The sequence below is a fragment of the Oreochromis aureus genome, linkage group 3 (assembly GCF_013358895.1).
Source record: "Oreochromis aureus strain Israel breed Guangdong linkage group 3, ZZ_aureus, whole genome shotgun sequence".
NCBI lineage: Eukaryota > Metazoa > Chordata > Actinopteri > Cichliformes > Cichlidae > Oreochromis > Oreochromis aureus.
This window is the reverse complement of record NC_052944.1, coordinates 88629208-88649141: the sequence shown is the minus strand read 5'-3', so window position 1 is coordinate 88649141 and position 19934 is coordinate 88629208. Positions and strand designations below refer to the sequence as shown.

General features: G+C 42.2%; 1 protein-coding gene and 1 long non-coding RNA gene across 3 annotated transcripts in view; one reads left to right on the top strand and one right to left on the bottom strand.

Moving 5' to 3' along the window:
- The window catches only part of LOC120438415, a 190598-nt gene that overhangs the window by 165619 nt on the left and 5045 nt on the right, over nt 1–19934 (top strand). The window contains exons 1-5 of one of the 2 annotated variants that reach the window (XM_039608832.1): nt 15161–15196; nt 15512–15552; nt 17506–17832; nt 17920–18015; nt 18188–18514. In XM_039608832.1, coding sequence (XP_039464766.1) covers nt 18009–18015; nt 18188–18514 — 334 coding nt within the window. In that variant the 5' untranslated portion in view covers nt 15161–15196; nt 15512–15552; nt 17506–17832; nt 17920–18008. Of the gene's footprint in view, nt 1–15160; nt 15197–15511; nt 15553–17505; nt 17833–17919; nt 18016–18187; nt 18515–19934 lie in introns of those variants that run through there. The other variant, XM_039608831.1, reaches the window with a different exon arrangement.
- On the bottom strand, nt 1269–3121 carry LOC116309989. Its single transcript, XR_005611886.1, has 2 exons — nt 2762–3121; nt 1269–2398 (listed from the first exon to the last, which is right to left on the bottom strand). It is a non-coding gene; the product is annotated as an uncharacterized LOC116309989 (long non-coding RNA).

The window sequence follows — 19934 nt, the reverse complement described above, 5'->3', positions numbered from 1 at the left end:
ATAGCTACAAAGTCAGATTAATGGGTTTGCAGGTGTCCTTAAAGTCAGATTCCTCACATCATGTTCACCAGGGAGGACAAAGGATAACTGTTTGCTGAGCTGAGCACTATATGCAGTCCGCCTTTGTTTTCGCGTCTTCGTTCACTTTGAAATAGTTCCACACGGCTCACTTGTTTCACCTTCTCCCAGCTCCGAGCTGCAGCCGGGGCCTGGGGGCGGGCACTCGGCGCATGTGATTAACCCCTTACATGTCGCTCAAACATAGACAGGTCTCAGACCGTGGTATCGGTCCCCAGTGTCGGGGGACTTTTAACGAGTACTTTAGAAAATGTGGTATCGAGGCTGATACCAGATACCGGTATCGATATCGATGCATCCCTAGTGGTGAAGTCAACAAAAAACACATTTCCTGTTTGTATACATTTTTTACAAATAAGATATTATGGGAGAAGGAGGGAGGAGTGTGCATAACACAGGATGAATGGACTCAAATATGGAAAGAACAATGGAAATGCACTACCTCACAAAGATGGAGGGAATTTGGATGGAAAATTTTGATTAGGTTCTTTATCACCTCTTACCAAAAGATTTATTATGATGGGAATCCCCCGTATGCTGGAGAAAATATAGACACAGATGACCTCAAGATGAGCTTAACATTAATTACTTTTATAAATATAATATTTGGGTTAAATGAATGAAAACTTTGTTTTTCTAATAATTCTTGTGACTCCTTCTGCTTTTTCAACTTGGTTCATCACACAGCCCTAAATATTTGTTTAATGTCCTGGTCAAATATTACTCCAAGGTGTTACTGGAGGCCAAGGTAATGCCATCCAGAGCAAGTATCTGGTTAGATACCATATTTCTAGGTATTTTAGGGCCAAGTATAATCAGCAGCATACAGTTAGTTGTCACCCAGGTCTTTATATCAAGCTCTGCTGTGTTCAAGCTATTAATTACTGCGTGCAGGAGAGCCAAAACACACATCAAACATTAAAGTTCAGTTATGCCAGCTTTAACCTTGGGATGCCTCAGCTTCTCTTTTATATCCCCCACACTCAACTCTCTGCATCAGGAAGCTCCTGCCACTGGTCACCCTGGGAGTTTCGTCCTTCTACACCCTAACAGTTAGCAGATAACGTAGTGAAGCATCGCCAAGCAGTTTTCACAAGGTCATGCTGACACAAAATTTGACTCTGACTTTAAACACTGGTCACTTCAAGTGTTGCTCTGATATACAGGAAATGACATCACGGCTCAAACTCTTTGTCAGTAAATCATTTCTTTATTTAACATATAAAATTTTGGTTTAATTGTTGCAGGATTTCATTACACAAACAAGCTGAAAAAAAAACCTGCAGAACACATGGATCAATGCATTCTTTAAAAATATAACAGGAAACAGATTTCTTAATCAAACTGCTGGAACAAAGCGAACCACTCAACACAAACACTACAGTAGAACAGTTTAGAAAGCTTAAAATGTAACAAGAGGCACATTTTCATTCATAGGTGCCTCATCAGATCTTTACAGAAGACTCCACCTGAACTCTGTGGAGCCTGATCTCAAGGGTTTAAGTCTGACCCTGAAACCAGAAGAGGATCTTTCTGTCTCTGCAGATTCACTGTGATCCAGAGATGGCAATGATTTCAGTCCTGCATCACGCTGATGTTTGCACAGAGAAGATAATTTAGTAAATGTTTTTGAACATTGGTAACAGTAAACTTCATAATCATTATGCAAATTTTTACTCTGTGAATGGTACTCATGGCCATTGACCCGTGGTTGTTGATCAATGCTCATAAGAATTTGCATATTAATGATGAAGAAATTGACCTCACAGCCCATTGTTCATTCATTGGGCTGGTTTCAGTCGTTATGCAAATGTACTGTTTACAAGATTAACGTAAAAGCAGGAATCAAGACGTAACAGTTTATTTGTAACATGGAATCGTTTCTGAGTGGAGTATGAACTGAGATTACTCAAACTCTTTCACAGATGAAGTTCTCTTTCATGTGTCTGCATTCATGCTTAGTATGATCACATGATTGTGAAAAGGTTTTGTCACAGTGTCTGCACTTGTATGGTTTCTCTCATGTGTGGACTCGTTTATGCTTTTCAAGCTGACATGCACTGATGAAGGATGACCCACACTGTTCGCAGACATGCTTTTTAACGCCACTGTGAAGGAGTTCATATTGTGTGAAGTCCTTTGAAGTGGTGAAGCCTCTCCCGCATTCTTTACAGTAGTTCATTTTGTCTCCAGTGTGTCTACGTTGATGTATTTTCAGAGTCCTTCAATGACTTAAAGTTTTTCCACAAAGGTCACAACAAAAGTCTTTCCCACAGCGATGACAGGGTTGAGAACTTGATCCATCTGTGTCGCTCTGCTTCTAAACAAAAACACAAAGACAGTGTAAGTCAGTCCTTCAACATTTTTATCCTGAACGTCACCTGAAATAAAGAGCATCTCTGCCAAAGTCCAATTACATTTTACTGTTTACATTATCACACTCAGCTCAATTTAATGTGCTATAAAAACGATAAGAGTAAAAACATTAAAGTAATACTAGTTTAATGCTACAATAACAATAACACAATTCTCAAACACTATCCCTAAAAACCTGTGATTAGAGTCTGAATAATCATTCAGAGCTGCCTTTCCATGCAGTAGAATTGCTAACATGCTAACACACTTTGATGAGCAGAGTTGTTTCAAACAGTCGGGCTGACAAGATAAAAATATAAATACATACCTCACAGTAACTGCACTTGTAGAGTCTTTCTGGTGTGGATCTGTTGGTGTGCTTTCAGGTAATGTGGAGATTTAAAAGTCTTCTCACACAGGTCACATTTATAAGGTCGTTCCTCAGTGTGGGTAAACATGTGACGTCGTAACTCTGTGTTTGTAGTAAACTGTTTACCACACTGATCACAGCTGTACACATCATGTCTGGTGTGAATGCGTAGGTGAATGCTTCGGCTCCCTATCAGGCTGAAAGTTTTTCCACAAATGTCACAGCTGTACGCCTTAATGCCAGAGTGGGTAACTAGATGACTCTGTAAGCTCTTACTGTGAGTAAAAGCTCTGCCACACTGATCACAGGTGTACGCTTTAACTCCACTGTGGATGAGTTTGTGTGTTTTTAAGCTTCCAGACGTGGTAAAAGACTTTCCACAGTCTCCACAGCTGAACGGTCTCTCTCCACTGTGGATTAGTTGGTGTGTTTTTAAGCTTCCAGACTGCGTAAAAGACTTTCCACAGTCTCCACAGCTGAACGGTCTCTCTCCACTGTGGATGAGTTGATGTGATTTTAAGTTTCCAGACTGGGTAAAAGACTTTCCACACTCGTCACAGCTGAACGGTCTCTCTCCACTGTGGATGAGTTGGTGTGTTTTTAAGCTTCCAGAGTGGGTAAAAGACTTTCCACACTCGTCACAGCTGAACGGTCTCTCTCCACTGTGGATGAGTTTGTGTGTTTTTAAGCTTCCAGACGTGGTAAAAGACTTTCCACAGTCTCCACAGCTGAACGGTCTCTCTCCACTGTGGATGAGTTTGTGTGTTTTTAAGCTTCCAGACGTGGTAAAAGACTTTCCACAGTCTCCACAGCTGAACGGTCTCTCTCCGGTGTGGATGAGTTTGTGTGTTTTTAAGTTTCCAGACCTGGTAAAGGACTTTCCACAGTCTCCACAGCTTAACGGTCTCTCTCCGGTGTCGATGACCTGATGCATTTTTAGGGAAGCTTTCACAGTAAAATCTTTCCCAAACTCGTCACGGTTGTATTTTTTTCTTCCACTTCTTTCTTCAACAAAATTGTCGGCCTCCTGAGAGCGCTGACTTCTCGATCCACGTTGGTCCTGCAGTGACAGAGACAAAAACAGAGGCAGTGATTTGTGGGAAATACATTATTCTAACCGGGCTTTTGTTAGTGGTATTTTGTGAGCTTTTATTAAATAAGTATTTATACTTATTTTCTCCGCCCCTTTCGTGAGTGTGGACGCTTCCTCTCTTTGCTCTTCAAAGGCTTTGCTTCTTTTATTGATTTTTATGCTGATTTTTTCCCTTTTTTCTAAATGAGCTTACCTGCGAGAGCTTCTGGACACTTATAGATCATTAGGACTAAAGTGTTCTTAACAGAACAGCAACATTTTTAGTTACCTTATCCTCAGCGCTCCGTGTGTCCTTGGCCTAGACACAGCTGAAGCCTGATTACAGTGTCTGGACACCGAACAGCCTCAATAGCCTGGAAAGGTGCTAACCGCTAGGCTAACTAGCAACAAGATGCCTTCCCTCTCCACAGATGACTACCACAGCCTCCTGCAGAAGATTGCAGTACTGGAGACAAAAATTCATCGCTTAGAAGTAAATGTGGAGGTAAATGGACTGTGTGGAAATGAAACAACCTCGCCGTTGATTCAAAGCAATGGCGATGAGCAAGCTAGTACACAGTTAAGGAGCACAGATAACATGACCAAGAAAGTAGACTCTGTGCATTATAATAAATCCTCAAGCAATAATCCCCCCTTGGACTGTCTTGGTGCAAAACCAAGACATAAATCATGTCTCCTGGAAGGGGGAGGACGTATCACATGCAGAGCACAGCGAGCTGAAATCTCTGAAACCGACTGGCCTTCACTTCCTACGAGACAGAGAAGCTCTTCTACCCCTGTATACGGGAGGAAACAGGACTGGACAACCGTGAATAGGAAGGTTAACAACAAACCTCCAAAACAACTGAATGTGAAACTGCAGAACAGATTTGCTCCACTATCAAAGGACCCTGGATCTTGTTGGGAAGGAAGTATTATTTTTTGTTATTTTTATTATTTCCATCTATTATTTTATTTTTATTAATTCTATTTTTATTATTTTGTCATTACTGTTGCATCATAATCATATAGCAAGCCTTTGCATTGACACATTTATTGAAGTATTGATACTGCATTCATAGGTTTAAATATACAGTATTAGCCTTTAGTACAGGTCTAGTAAGAATCACTTTAAATTGCTGAGCTGCAGGGACAGGAAATATACTCTGTGCCAAAAGGAGACAGGAAACACTTCTGCAAGGCTTGCAGAAGTAAAACTGAAAGCAGAGTCTGAGTGCAAGTTGTTTTGTCATTTTGTTATGCATTTATATCTCTGATTAAGCTTTGATTAAGTTTTAAGTAGTGGTATTAGATTGAAACATTTGTTTTATACATTTTACATAGAAGTTAAGATCATCACAACACAGGATGGCCTCAGCCTGGTTGCCTAGGCCGAGGTCAACTAAGGTGCAGAGAGCATATGCACACTCTGTGCACGCACAGGCAGACATACACACACATACACACACACATACGGTTTGGGTGTAGGTGAAAGTTGAGCATGCTTCCTGTGACTGATGAAGAAACAGAGGAGCTGAGCTGGCTTACGGGAAACCACCGGGGAGAAGATGGAAGCCGGTGTCCTTTTACTTTTGTCACAAGTTGTCAAATAGAACATTTGTGGTTTTGAAACTGATGTATGTGATGACGCAATGAGGGGGCGTCACTAAATATACTCTGATGCATATAAAACTGTATTTTGAAGTCTGGGCGAAGAGATTTTGATGCTGTTTGTATACAGTGTCCATCTCCCACGCCATGCGTGTGCTTCATTAAAAATCATTCGTTGACTCCAACTGACTGGGTCAGTGTGTTATTCGATCTCCCACATCTCTCTCGTCCTCAAAATGAACCTTAACAATCTATATCGGACAACCATCCACCTAAAAGTAGCGAAGTAAAGTCTGAAAATCTGTTGAAAAGTAAAGGCCACAGGAAAGCTAAAGGCTAGGCCTGAAACTCTGATTGTGGGTGACTCTGCCGTAAAGGATGTACAAAGGATGTGCGGTAAGAACACTAAAGTCCTCTGCTTTCCTAAGGATATGGTCAACAACCTGAAGGAGAGAATTCTTCAGATTGCAGATGAATATCCAACTGTGACAAACATTGTTCTGCATACAGGGTCAAACGATGTGTCCAAACAACAGTCGGAGGCTCTGAAACGGGACTTTACTGGATTATTACATACTGTAAACTCTCTGAATGCAGCTGTATTCATCAGTGGACCTGTACCGCCCGTCAGAGGAGGAGACGAGAGATTCAGCAGGTTGTTTGCACTGAATAAATGGCTCATATCAGCATGTACTGACCACTCAGTGCATTTTATCAACAACTTTAATATTTTTTGGGAACGCAGGCATCTGTTTAAAGCAAACGGATTTAATTTTAACAAGTCAGGGGTGAAACTGTTCACCTCCAACTTGTTTTATTCCATACGTCATCCATCTGTGCTTGGTGCCAAGGCTGAGATAAACGAGGAGTTATCTCATAAAGAGGAACAAACAGTACTCCAAGAACAGACAAAGCCCAGCAGAAACCTTGAGGAGGAGCTCCATCTGCCTCCACCCGGGAAGAGCCTCAGAAAGGAGAGATGTCTGAGGCAAGAAGAGGGGTCCCTATTTGCCTCCAACTCTCTCAACAACACCAACGACCAGGACCAGGGACCACGACCTTCCCCAGTCCCCGGAACCCCTGACAGGCCATCACCCTCCTCCCCCTCCCTTTCTCCCTCATCCCCACACCTGAAATTCACTGAGGAGATGATGGAGCGGGTCAATGCTGGGCTCAGATCTACCCCGGCCCAATCCCTTTTGTCCCCCATAAACCCCCACCAGAGAAGCCAAGGTTCGCCATCGAGCCCCGCCCTCAACAGAGCAATCGAAGTTACATTTGCAGCCTCTCCCCCTTAGTTCCTCCTTACCACCTTCATGCTCTGTCTCTGCAGTCTGATGTGTGATGTGTGGAGGGTCCAGGCTGTGAGGATTATGGCAGTGGTGACTTTTCCCAGGAGAAGCTGGGACCCTGTTTATTAGAAGGTTTTAAAATTTCAGTACTTTTAGGTGACAGAAGGAGACATGTGGCCTGGTCAAAACACAGAGAGCTGCACTCTAAAAGATCTTTAAGTATAGTAAACATACCTTGTGTGCCACAGACTGCTCCCAAACACAAGGGGGCAAATAATACCTCTAAAACACTTAAGTTGGCTTTATTAAACGTTAGAGCTTTAGCTGGGAAAACATATTTAATTAATGATTTAATCACTGAGCACAACCTTGATTTTATGTTTTTAACTGAAACTTGGATGGACCAAAGTAACAGTGGAGCTGTTCTCATCGAGACGACCCCTCCTAACTACATCTTGATGCATTCTCAATCATCCAGGAAAGTAAATCTCCAAAAGTTGAATCTGTTCATCTGGACGTAGCGTTTTGTGGGAGAAACGTTTCGTCACTCATCCAAGTGACTTCTTCAGTCTCAGCTGACTACAGGTTTCCCCAAACCTTATAAACAGTACATTTGCATAATGACTGAAACCAGCCCACTGAAGGAACAATGGGCTGTGAGGTCAGTTCCTTAATCATAATTATGCAAATTCCATGACCATTGATTAGGGCTGCACGATTAATCGTTAGAAAATCACGATCTCGATTCATACTTATGTGCGATCTCATTTCCAAATGACAACGATTTTTTTTTAAAAAAGAAGAAAAAAAAAGACGACGACGATTGTACCGCATTTTGATCCGGGACGTAATGTGCATGAAAACAAGCGCTCACTCTTCCTGCTCAACAAATGACAAGGGCGGAGCCTTATACCACGTGATACAGAAGCTGTGCCGTGATGCTCAAATTGGCAGGAAAAAAACAACGGAGAACACGTCAGGGATGACGAGAAAGTGACAGGAGAAAATCCGTCCCGGTCAACCACCCAAACGGGAACCTTATACAGCGCTTCCCTATACCCGTCGAACTTCCGCAGGCACAAAGAAATTACGGAGGCTATTACTTATCACCTGACCAAAGATATACCAACACTGTGCAAAACGAGGGATTTAGGAAAATGATCAACACCCTAGATAAACGCTACACAGTGCCGTCCCGCAACTATTTTTCTATTGTTGCACTACCTGCTCGGAATTTCAAGCAGTACAACCACAAAATGTGAGGCATTTATTGTTTTATGTTTATTTATTGTTTTTATGTTCAGTTTCAACTGTTACGAAGTTGATGTGCAGTTAATAAGTGCAATAAATATTTATATTGGAAAAGAAAATCATGAGAGAATCGTGATCTCAATTCTAAGCAAAAAAATCGTGATTCTCATTTTATGCAAAATCGTGCAGCCATACCATTGATCAACAATCACTGACCAAAACCCACTGATCAAAGAACACTGATCAATGGCCATGAGTACCATTCACAGAGAGTTGGGGAATGGCTGCAATCACAGCATTGTAAGATGGCGAAAGATGTACCCTTAGGCCCCCTCCTCGATTCAGAGATGGTCTTTCCCTTTTCACGTAAATGGCCTCCTTGACTCCGCGCTCAAACCAGGAGCACAAACTGGGTGTCATCAGGACGCTACAACACAGAGCGAACACCGGCTACATAGGGGATGACAACGTTGTTGCGTCTGTCTTTCTTATCCTCCCTCGCTGGTGTCTGATCTTCTTTTCTGTGACTCTTTGCTGACTTTATGAACACCCAGTTAGGATAACCACATGTTTTGAGTGCTTCCTTTACGTGTGTGTGTTCCTTCTTTTTTCCCTCAGGCTTAGAGAAAACATGTTCTGCCCGGTGGTGTAGGGTCCTGATTACTCCAAGTTTGTGTTCCAGAGGGTGATGGGAGTCAAAGAGGAGGTACTGGTCCGTGTGTGTGGGCTTCCGGTAAACTTCAATGTTGAAGTTGCCGTTCTCTTCAATGTGCACGGCGCAGTCCAGGAAAGGCAGACAGACTGTCTGCCACCAGCGAGGGAGGATAAGAAAGACAGACGCAACAACATTGTCATCCCCTATGTAGCCGGTGTATCAGAGAAACTCAGGAGAGTTTTCTCCAAGCACGACATCCCAGTGTACTTCAGACCCAGCAACACACTCAGACACAAACTGGTTCACCCGAAAGACAAAACTCCAAAACACAGACTGAACAACGTGGTGTATGCTGTACAGTGCAGCGAGGAATGCCCAGACCTCTACATTGGAGAGACCAAACAGCCACTTCACAAGCGCATGGCACAACATAGAAGAGCCACCTCCACAGGACAAGACTCAGCAGTCCATCTGCATCTTAAGGATAAAGGTCACTCTTTCGAGGATGCCAATGTTCACATATTGGACAGAGAGGACAGATGGTTTGAAAGAGGAGTGAAAGAGGCCATCTATGTCCACTGTGAGCGACCATCTTTGAACAGAGGCGGTGGTTTACGACACCAACTGTCTGCCATCTATAATCCAGTTTTGAGATCCCTCCCCAGACGCCTTAACGCCCACTCACATCCTGGGCCATCTGACCTCAGGAAATCACATGATAGGGTGGGGCCAGGTTTCACAATGAGCTCACCCGAAACCCGGGCTGATTAGGTCCCATACCCGCTTTCACACCTTGGTTCATGTGATTAGAGGATCACCAGGGGGTCCTTTGTCCCTCTTTGGGGGGATACTCCCACTGGGTTTAAATCTGGGACTCTCGGCCATTTGACCTTAGAACTGAAGAAGCTTCTCGGATGAGAGGTGAAACGTCTTCAAGCAACTTAAAGAAGTCCAGACGCTTTTCTTTGCAAACTCCTTTGACAACATATCAATCTGTCAATCCTTTCCGTGTCCGGGCCGGGTGAGGTTTCCCGTGTTGAGTCAAATTAAGCCGCAGGCTCCACTCCTCTGGCTCACCCCGAGCCGCGTGCTGTCCACCCTTACAGTGATCACACGGTTGCTGTAACAGTAGCCTACAATCAACGGCTGCAGCCCTCCTGCTGCCAGCTGTACACATCAACACCAAAAACAACAACAGCACAAGCAGCGCACAGGTTTTAAGCTGGTGAGGCATCATTGTAGATGCAGTGAAGGTGAGTCCATCTCACCTGCAGCAGCACCACGAGCCGCCACAATAATAAGACCTTTTTTATTTAATTATAAATAAATTCTTTCTCCTAATTATGTCCTGGGTTTTAGCTAATTAATAATACCAAAGGAAACATCACAAAAAACACTTAAGGTCATGAAAATTAATTGCGATTTAGTAATTCACTGAGGCATCCACCTTATTTATTTAAAAGTATCGTATCGGTATTGGTATCGGCGATACTGGCCCGAATTTACTTGGTATCGGATCGATACCAAAATATGCAGTATTGCACACCACTACCATCAAGCGGTGCAACTTCGTAGCTGAGCAAAGTCGTACTGAAACATTTGACAGATTTTCGAGCACCGTGTACATAAAATTGTTTCGAGGTCAGTAAACACAACCAGAGTTACATAAGGTACATAAGGGGCACTGTCGAACAAAGGATTGATTTTAGGTGTGCAGTATTTTATGCCCGCTAGCATGCTCTACCAAAAATAGGCTTTGTTGTGTATCTGACAGAGACGAAAGTCAAACTAGTTCCACACCACTGAAGTTGCAGCATTTTACAAACCAGTTCTGGTTCATCCGTTTCATTTAACGACCACTTTCTCTTCTTCGCCGCCATGTGCTTATGTAAACATATGCACTGCGCATGCTGCTTTTACCCATATTCTATCCAATATTTCATTTTCCTATCATTGCCCAAAATTACACCGGTATTACCGTGAACGGTATGATATAGCCCAGCCCTACACGTGTCAATATTTATGTCTCCAGATTGTTTGTATAGTGAGCTGTTAAGAGATTTTGGGGTTTTTATTATGTTATGCTTAAAAGTACGTTTCATTATCTAAATGTGTTTGCTCTTTTCAGTATTCAGCTTAAACTCTGTGCACACTTTGTGCAGACTCCTAAATGGGAAGTTACACTCTGTACTCAGAGTCTGCACGCAGCAGCTATTTTATCTCTTCCTGTATCACTTCCTGTATGTGCTTTCAATAAAAGACTACTTCTTTATGCTGCAGGCGAGAGTCTCTCTGAGTCTCCCCGTGTACACGTAAAACCTGTCTCTGAGCGTTTTATTCCGACCTGGGTTGCAATTCAGGAAAACTCCTGACATGAGCCATTAAGACTGTACTCTTGGTACAGTTTTTATTTTTGCTGCTTTTGTCTTACACTGTCAAATAAACACAGATTTGCAGCGTTTGTATGTGTGTGCAAAAGCAAATGTGCCAGGCCTCAAAGACAATGGGTGGTTTGCACAACAAAAGCAGGATGTGAATCGAGCATATGACCTGTACAAATCTCAGCAGGGGTGATCAGTGGCGGTCCTAGCCTGTTTTGGCGCCCAGGCGAACACTCCCTCTGGCCTCCCCCCACACACACACATAAAACATATTAAGGATTATACATTAACATAAAACTGTTGTCGGAACCATACTGAATTTCGCCAGAGAAACACACACACACACACACACACACACACACACACACACATATGAAGAGAGAGAGAGAGAGTATGGATTGTATGCAAACGGCTACCAAACAGCCATCATAATTCATCATACAATGAGAACAGGACAAATCAACAATTGACAATGATTAATTACTATTAAAGTCTGTAACATAATGTCTTGTTTGGAATTTAGTCTGTTACTGTTACTATTTTTACCATTTCTTATTGGAGCAACTGTAACCCACATTATTTCCTTAGGGATTAATAAAGTATGATTCTGATTGTTTCAGGATGACCTGCCATTATCCAATCACACATCTGCTTATGTGTATCTTTTGCTCGTTTCTCCTCCTCTTCTTTTCTCTTTTTTCTAAACTAAGCACCTGATGGCTTTGAACTTTTCTTGTCCATCTTCCATTTTGCACTCCATCCTCCAACCCGAGGATCACCACAACATAACCTAACAGACCTACACCTTAGTTCACAGATTCACTTTGTCTAAGGTGTATTTTTGGGATTTCACACAACCCAGGATTCAAATCATGAATACATAATGGGCTTGGATTTACATTATTATGAATGAAATGTGCTCTATTTGGAAGCAGCCGGCCCCCTCTCCCCTTTCGACGCGTTGTGTGTGAGACTTTAAATCATCAAACTGTAAATTATAAATATTAAATTGTCATTGATCCCTTTACCCCGAGTCCTAAAGTGTATATTTATTTTCTTACTCTTCTTACAGTTATTATTTGTTTACTTGCACTGCTGTAACTGGAGCCCCGTCGTCTCGTCTCTCTATATACTGGACTGTATATAGCGGAGATGACAATAAAGTTTACTTTGACTTCAGCAGCGAGTAGGCGCACCGAGGGCTCTCGCGCTCACTTTTCGCGTATTGAATTTCGAAAAAACACCGGTGCAAATTATAAGTCTGTATCATGATGTCTGGTGTTTTCGTGTTTGTTGGTTTGTTTTTATTTTGTTTTATTTTGCGAGTTGATTATATGCTGCTCCAGCCAGCCAGAGAATCCCCCGCCGCCCCGCCCTCTCCTCCCTGTGCCGCAAGCAGCAGGTGCACCTCGCAAACGGAGGGCGCCCTTACTCCCAGCAAATGGGCGATAGAAAACCGATCGGTGCCTATGCCATTCCCAATATGCGCTGGCATGACGTCTGGGCAGCATGAGTACAAGCAATTTTTTTTTTTTTTTTTTGCCGATGCCCGTGATGCCGCCCCCCACCACGATGCCGCCCCGGGCAACCGCCCGTGTCGCCCGTATCTAAAACCGCTACTGGGGGTGATTAACACCTCGGGACTTGCACCAGAAAATAAAAAAGTCAGTAATTCTAGTAGGTGTTGGGTTCAAGGGATTTCTGCAAATGTGCGCAGGGTTAGTAAATCTAGTGTTGAAGTTAGATCGGTGCTTACCTTTAGATGAGCCCACAAACCGAGAGAAACTCCGTGATGAAGCTGGAACTCTTTCCAAACACAGGAAACAGGTCAGGGAGCAGAGACCCACGTGGTTCACGCTGATCTCAGCTACGATCCAGGAGACAAGGGTGTGCAGATCGATGCAGATATCGATCCAAACGTTGGTAGTGGTATATGATCGATACTTTAGTTTGTTTCTCTCCTGGAGGTTCACTATTTACTCGCTGTGGATGAAACAGCAGCTCTGTCTGTGTGAACACCTCTTCTTATGCGGCAGACGCACTTTGCTCCGCCCCTTCTTCCTGCCCTGCTGGGATTTGTTACTGTGCCGTCACGTGACTCAGATGCGCTCAGAAGACGCATTTGGACTGCAGAGAGAGAGAAAGAGGAGCAACATGTGGAGATATTTTATGACTGTAAATGAAAATGCTGGAGAACAGCTGGAAGGCTGTCAAGCCACAGGGGACCACAACAAGCTGTAGAGTTCAGCTTATTTTTCACACCTCAGTTAAATGCTTTGACTGAAGTCTCACTGCACACACTCAAACTTAGTGTTTGTGTACACCTTGGTCATTATAACCTGACACTGATCAGTGCTGCTCTGACGACCACACTCACATCCATGTAATCATTTAACTGGGATGATCTGGATTTACTGCACAATGCTGAATGTGTCCTTACAGTACAGGGAATAACTCTCTCTGTGTTCCTGTAGAGAAACTCTGGGTTTGTGTGCTGACGAGCATCACTCACAGTATGATACAAAGGCTCACTCATACCTTTCCACACATGTGACAAATTCAAAAAGATGCTGAAACCTTTAGAACATCATAAACTACACATTGTTGTACTCTTTTAGGATGGAACAGCTTTCAGATTTATTTACTCTTAAAGCATAAAAGATGTTTTTAAGAATTTTTCATTCAAGAGGAGAATGTTTAAATAAGTCATGTAAATGAGAATTTCAAAGTTGGTGGCTGCAGTATATACAAATTGGTGTATCTCAAAAATAAAACTATGAAGACACTCAAAATTAATTTGGAAACTGTTTTATGCAACTTTTTTACATTTACAATTTTCAGGGATGAACCTCTGAAATTACTTTAACTAGAAATTTGTGTAAAAATACCACTATTGCAATTTATTTAGTTACTGATGACTTAATGCATACATATGATTAAAATTTGGGATATAATGGTTGTATTGATGTATAGCAACTTAAAATACTCCCAGAAATGGCACTACAACATGTAAAAATATAAAGATAAGCTCAGGCGGACTGGGTTCTTTAGTAGGTCTAAAGGGTCAAACTGCGTCCTCACATCATGAATATGAAGGGTTGTAGTGGGAGAAGGTGGTGTGAAATCCTCATAGCTGTGGAGTGAGGAGGGGGCTCCTGTGGGTGAAGTCTTTGATGGTGGTGATGGCTCTGTGCTGGTGGGAGTGGGGAGGTGGGGGGATCAAATGTTTGATTAAACGGATGAAAAAGGCGTTTCTTCCATATAATTATCACTTTTTAAAATCTTTAGCAACTTCAAGTTTGTCAGTGTGCTGAGGTCACAGAAACGAGAAAAGAAGTTTGACACTTCAGAGCACATGTGTCAGACTCACACATCTGGCCCGGCAGACATTTATATCTGGCCCGCGAGATCATTTTATATAGATTTATTATTATTGTTATGCATGGCCCGGCAATATGAGGTAATAATAACACACAAACTACAGATCCCATAATGCAGCGCTGCAGCCTCCTTACTGAACGCTAGGCTAACTGGGAACATTCCCGCGTCAATCAAGTCCAACGTGTGTTAGCTAGCACCTCACAATGGCGAAGAGAAAAGTTGATTCTGAAAACAGAGCCTTTCAGCACCGGTGGGAGACTGATTGTTTACAAACTTTGCTGGTAAACCCGTGTGTCTTATTAGTGGAGCTAATGTGGCTGTAATTAAAGAATTTAATTTAAGACAAAACTATGAGACAAAACGTCAGGTTTATCTGAAAAACCTGAATGCAGAGCAGAAACTACAGAAAGTAGAAGAGCTAAAGAAGAATCTGACATTTCAGCAGACTTTTGTCACCAGAGCAAAATCACAAAGTGAAGCTGTTGTGAAAGTTTTATTGTAGCAGAGGAGAAAGCCAAATCAGCCCGGACATTTACCGAAGGAGAGTTTCTGAAAAGCTGCATGATGAAGGTGTGCGACGTCTTGTGTCCAGAATTTAAATATCAAAAATAAAAGTGCCAGCTCTACCACACACGAGAGCACACTAGTCCGCGTACACAACGAAGAATAAAAAAAGAGGGTGACCTGCAGTCATGACACAACAGGCGCCACCATGCAGCGATGAACTGCATTACAACACGCCACTGCTGAGTAAGTGTATTTGTAATGTTTTATCATCGTAAGTTTGATCAATAAACAAGTTCAGGGCGCTGAGAGTTTAGTTTGGAGATAAGAGCTGTTTGAGCAGTGCAGCTCCCTCAGACAATACATATGCCAGTGAAAGTAAAACCAGTTAACCTGGAAGACAGGACACTGCTGTTCACGTGAAACCGAAAGTAAACAGTGTAGCTGGTGTTTCTCCCTCCACTGTGTTTTATCCACGGCTCCAAATATGAGATATAAATCCCCAAATATTAAGACAACAATGAGAAGTATTTGGATTTAACGGGTTGCTGTTTCTTGCAGGAGATTGAAGATGCTGCTGTTGCTCCTGCTCCTCACGAGCGGTAAGAAACTCTTACTATGTTATATACTATATGTAAACAATGTTTATCTTGCACTCAGACCGAAGTTTGATCATTATCGCACAGGTAGATACACGCAGTGTGTGAAATTACCGATGTAATGATGGCTTTAATGTAGGAGAGCGAGGGGTGGTGTGAGAAAGTCTGGAGCGACTTTGTGTTGAAAGTTTGAGCTTTGAGAGGCTAACTAGCCGTGCTAAGCTAGCTCGGTGACAGGTCATGGCTGCAGATAAAAGGCTTTATTGACAGGTGTGATAATCCTTTATATCACAACATCATTCTCAGACAGGTGACAGGAACATGCAATGAAGTGGACACCTATATCTGCTATTGTTGCCAAAGTGTGTCAATGTTAACTGAAGCTGCGAGTCCCAGTTCTGCCCTGGTCCTCCTCCATTAGGACATGCCTAGAAAAAGCTCCGTTTGGAGGCATCCTTGTAAGATGCATGAACCAGCTCAGCTGGCATCTTTTGATACGGCAGGACTCTAAGCCTAAATCATAATATAAGATGAGTAACAGTATGGTGGACATTAGGTAAGGCTGCACTTTTTGCAGCGATCTTGTTTAGAAAACTATTTTTGTATGAGTAATATGTTTTCTTTTTGTCTGTTAATAATCTTGTTGAACTGCACATGATTATTTGCAGCTAGCAGGTTGTTAATGCTATCCACCAAGTCTAAAAACAGCATGTTAATACTTGGAGATCCTGAAGGCTGCTCCAAAAATGATGACAGGTGCTTTTGTTTGTGTAAGAAAGCTCCGCAGAACAGATGCGACACTTAACCTGCATAAAATGAAATAAATAATTTACACTGCAAGTCACATTGCTGTTTTTCCTATTCTGATAGATTACACTGAAACAAAGACAGACAAACTATTACCTTATTTGCAGTTAAAAGATCAAAATGATCCCACACAGCAGAAACATTTATTTTTCTTTCGGGCTCCATTTTGTAACGGAGAGATGTGTTTGTATTTGTTGTAGAAAGATATGTATTTTTTTTTTTTATCTTTGCGAGAGTACTTTTGTGTGTTTTTTGGTGGTGACTCATTCCGTTAACAAATGCGGATGCGATACCTTTTAAACACAGTTTGGCGCGTTGGCAATAAGCGATACAGCAGCTGTATCGATCACGTGACTTTTTCTTAAAGCGACGCACGCACCGATACAGGTTTCGCTCTGTGAGCTTGATACAAGCGTCGGTGCGTCAGTGTTGCTGGACCCATCACTAGTTTTTTGTATATTTGTGCACTAATTGATGCCATAGGCCAAGTTGTAATTTGGCATAGTAATTAGTGCAGCCATTGTGAGTTGCAGTTATTTGTCTGTGCAGTCTGTGCGTTTGTTTAATAGTTGATCCCATGTGCTGATTTGTATATTGGACAGTTGCATGTGGAATAAAAGGAGCAAATGTTACAGAAGTGTATTTTATGCGTTTATTGTTGCGCGTCATCTGTGTCCTCATGTTCAGCCTGCCGCAGCCTTTGGTTGGAGGAGCTGCAACAGTCTTGATTAACCTAACAGAAAGATTTCCAATGGACCGAACCTTAAAATGAAACAACAAACATGAGCAGGAAAGTAAACTAAAATAAGATCTTACTGATACAGCCTCTGTGGTATATGGCATTGCATTCTTTTAGGTGTGCAGAGTTGTCTTCTCTTCTCAGGGAGACAAATGTCAGTAGACTTTTTACATATTGTCCATGATGGAAACTCAAGATTTCTTTTAAAACACTGAAACATTCATTATGATCCCTCAATTGTCTGTAGCTGTAGCACCAGTTCATAAATTCCAGTTTAGTTACCACTCAAAGCAAAGAGTAGTGAGCCACATTAGTGAAGTCAGAGGTCAGAAATGCAGAAACTTGTCATTTGCCATGAGTGTGACTGCTATTGGTCCAATATTTGATATTGTGGTTTCTTGTCCTTTCAGATCATCAGGTGGAGGTGAAGGTGGAGGAAGGCTCAGAGTCTGTCACCCTGCCCTGCAAAACAACACCTGACCTGCCTGAGAACACCAGAGTGGAGTGGACTCGCTCTGACCATGAACTCTTGATAGTTCAGGAGTATTCAAACAAAGGTGGCAAACTTATGAAACAGGACAAGTTTTACAGAGACCGAACAGAAATGAATGAAGACCTGCTGAAAACTTCAGTCTGACCCTGAAACAGCCCACAGAGAGACACAGGAGGATACATCTGCACCATCTACAGGGACAAAGACATCCTGAGACAGAAAGTAGTGCTGCACTATGTCAGAGGTCAGAGCTGGTGGACAGTGGCTCAGATTAACTTCAGAATTCAAAGGTCATAATTTATTTATTCATTTATTTTTTGTTTCTCCACAGAAAAACTTCCACTTTGGGCCACAGCTGTCGTAGTTCTTCTTGTTCTTGTGTTTTTTGGGGGTCTCACATATAGATTTCAACACTATTTCATGTCAGGTGAGTCTCTCGTGCCAGACACACTAGTGGTTAACAAGTGTCCCCTGGTGGCTCCTTAAGTGTCACTCAAAGGTCCAGAAGTTGAAAGAATTGCTGTCCTTCAGCTTTCTTTAAAACTCTGAAAACTTGCTGCTGCTGTTTGTACAGTTCATGTTGTTTGTTGTCCTGTCAGACTGTCAGGTGCAGGTGGAGTCAGGGGTGGAGTCTGTAAAGCTGCCTTTCAAAACCAAAGCAAAAAATATACCTGAAGATGCTAAAGTGGAATGGAAGGACAGATACAACAACAAAGTCCATGTGCACCAGAATGGTTGTGATAGGATTGAAGACCAAAGCCCAGCATACAGGAAGCGAACAGAGATGAACCTGCTAGAAACTGGAGACCTCAGTCTGACCCTGAAATACCCCACAAACAAGGACAGAGGCACCTACACCTGCACCGTCTACAACAAGGAGGGAGGAAAATTCCAGATAGACAAACAGGTGGAGCTTAAAGTCAGAGGTCAGTGTGCACTTAGTTTTTACTTGTATTTCATATAATATTAACTTGATTCACTGATGATGATGGGAAAAATGTTGTGCTTCTGCAATATTCTTTATATTGAGACCAAGTCGTGCCATCAAAGTGCCTTTGTTCACTTTGACTCTGTCCCCAAAAGTAATCAGTTAAATGAGGCACATTGTGTCTGTGCCAGATCTTTTGGCTGAATGAATATACTGAGGCTATACACATTCATTAATTACCTGGATTATATTACTTTGTCTTCATTTGGCTGCTCATTTTAAAGGTTGCCACAAGTTATCCTCCTACATCTCCCCCTCTTCCAGCATCCACCCCTAACAGCCTTGCTGCTCTCCTTCTGTCACAAATCACCTTTGATGTTGATCTCCACCCAATCCACCCCGCCTGCATTCTCCTTTATCACCTCCCTTTGCATTGTCCATTCCTTTCAAGGGTTGACTCCAGGTAGTTAAACTCATCTACTTTCACTACTTCTGCTACTTCCATGTTCACCTTCCCACCTGTCTGCCTCTCATGCATGCACTTGTATTCTGCTATGCTTCTACTGAAGGTGCACATCACCCTTGTTTGTGAAAATCAGTTCTCTCTAAAGTGAGAGGATACTTGTTAAACAACAGGATGTGTTAGAAAGTCTGATCACAAAGGTCCACTGCCCTCTTTTCTTTCCACTCTTAATCGTTCTCATACCTGCCCTCACTTCCTCCTTACTAATCCTCTGAAATAATGAAGCACTGTTTCCTTTATCTGTGCTTCTCACTCTTTCATTTTCCTCATTCATCAGCCTCTCAAACTACTTCCATCTCCTCAACACACTTTCTTCACTCGCTGGTACATTTTCATCTTTATCTCTAATCATCTTAACCCAGTGGTTCCAAACCTTTTTTTGCTAACCCCCCTTTGTTTTACAAGAAAATCCATTGCAGTTTATTTCACACATGAAACCTTTGTAAACATTTGAACAAATAAAATTAAACATCAATAAATTGCAGGTTCAATAAAATAAACTCTTTTAAATGACAGAAAAACAAACCATCTTCATAGTGTGATTCTTTTAGGTCCTCCGTGTAAAATGGAGTGAAAAACATAAACAACTCTGTTAAGAGATTTCTTAGGATTTTGGGATTTTTATTATGTTATGCTTAAAAGTACGTTTCATTATCGAAATGTGTTTGCTCTTTTCAGTATTCAGCTTAAACTCTGCAACTCTGTGCAGACTCCTAAATGGGGAAGTTACACAGGAAGCCTGCAGTTCTATTTTCTCTCTTCCTGTATGTGCTCTCTGAATAAAGACTCTTCCTTTTTACTGCAGCGGGGCGAGTCTCTCTGAGTCTCACCCGTGTACACGTTAACCTGTCTGAGCGTTTTATTCCGACCTGAGTTGCAATACAGGAAAACTCCT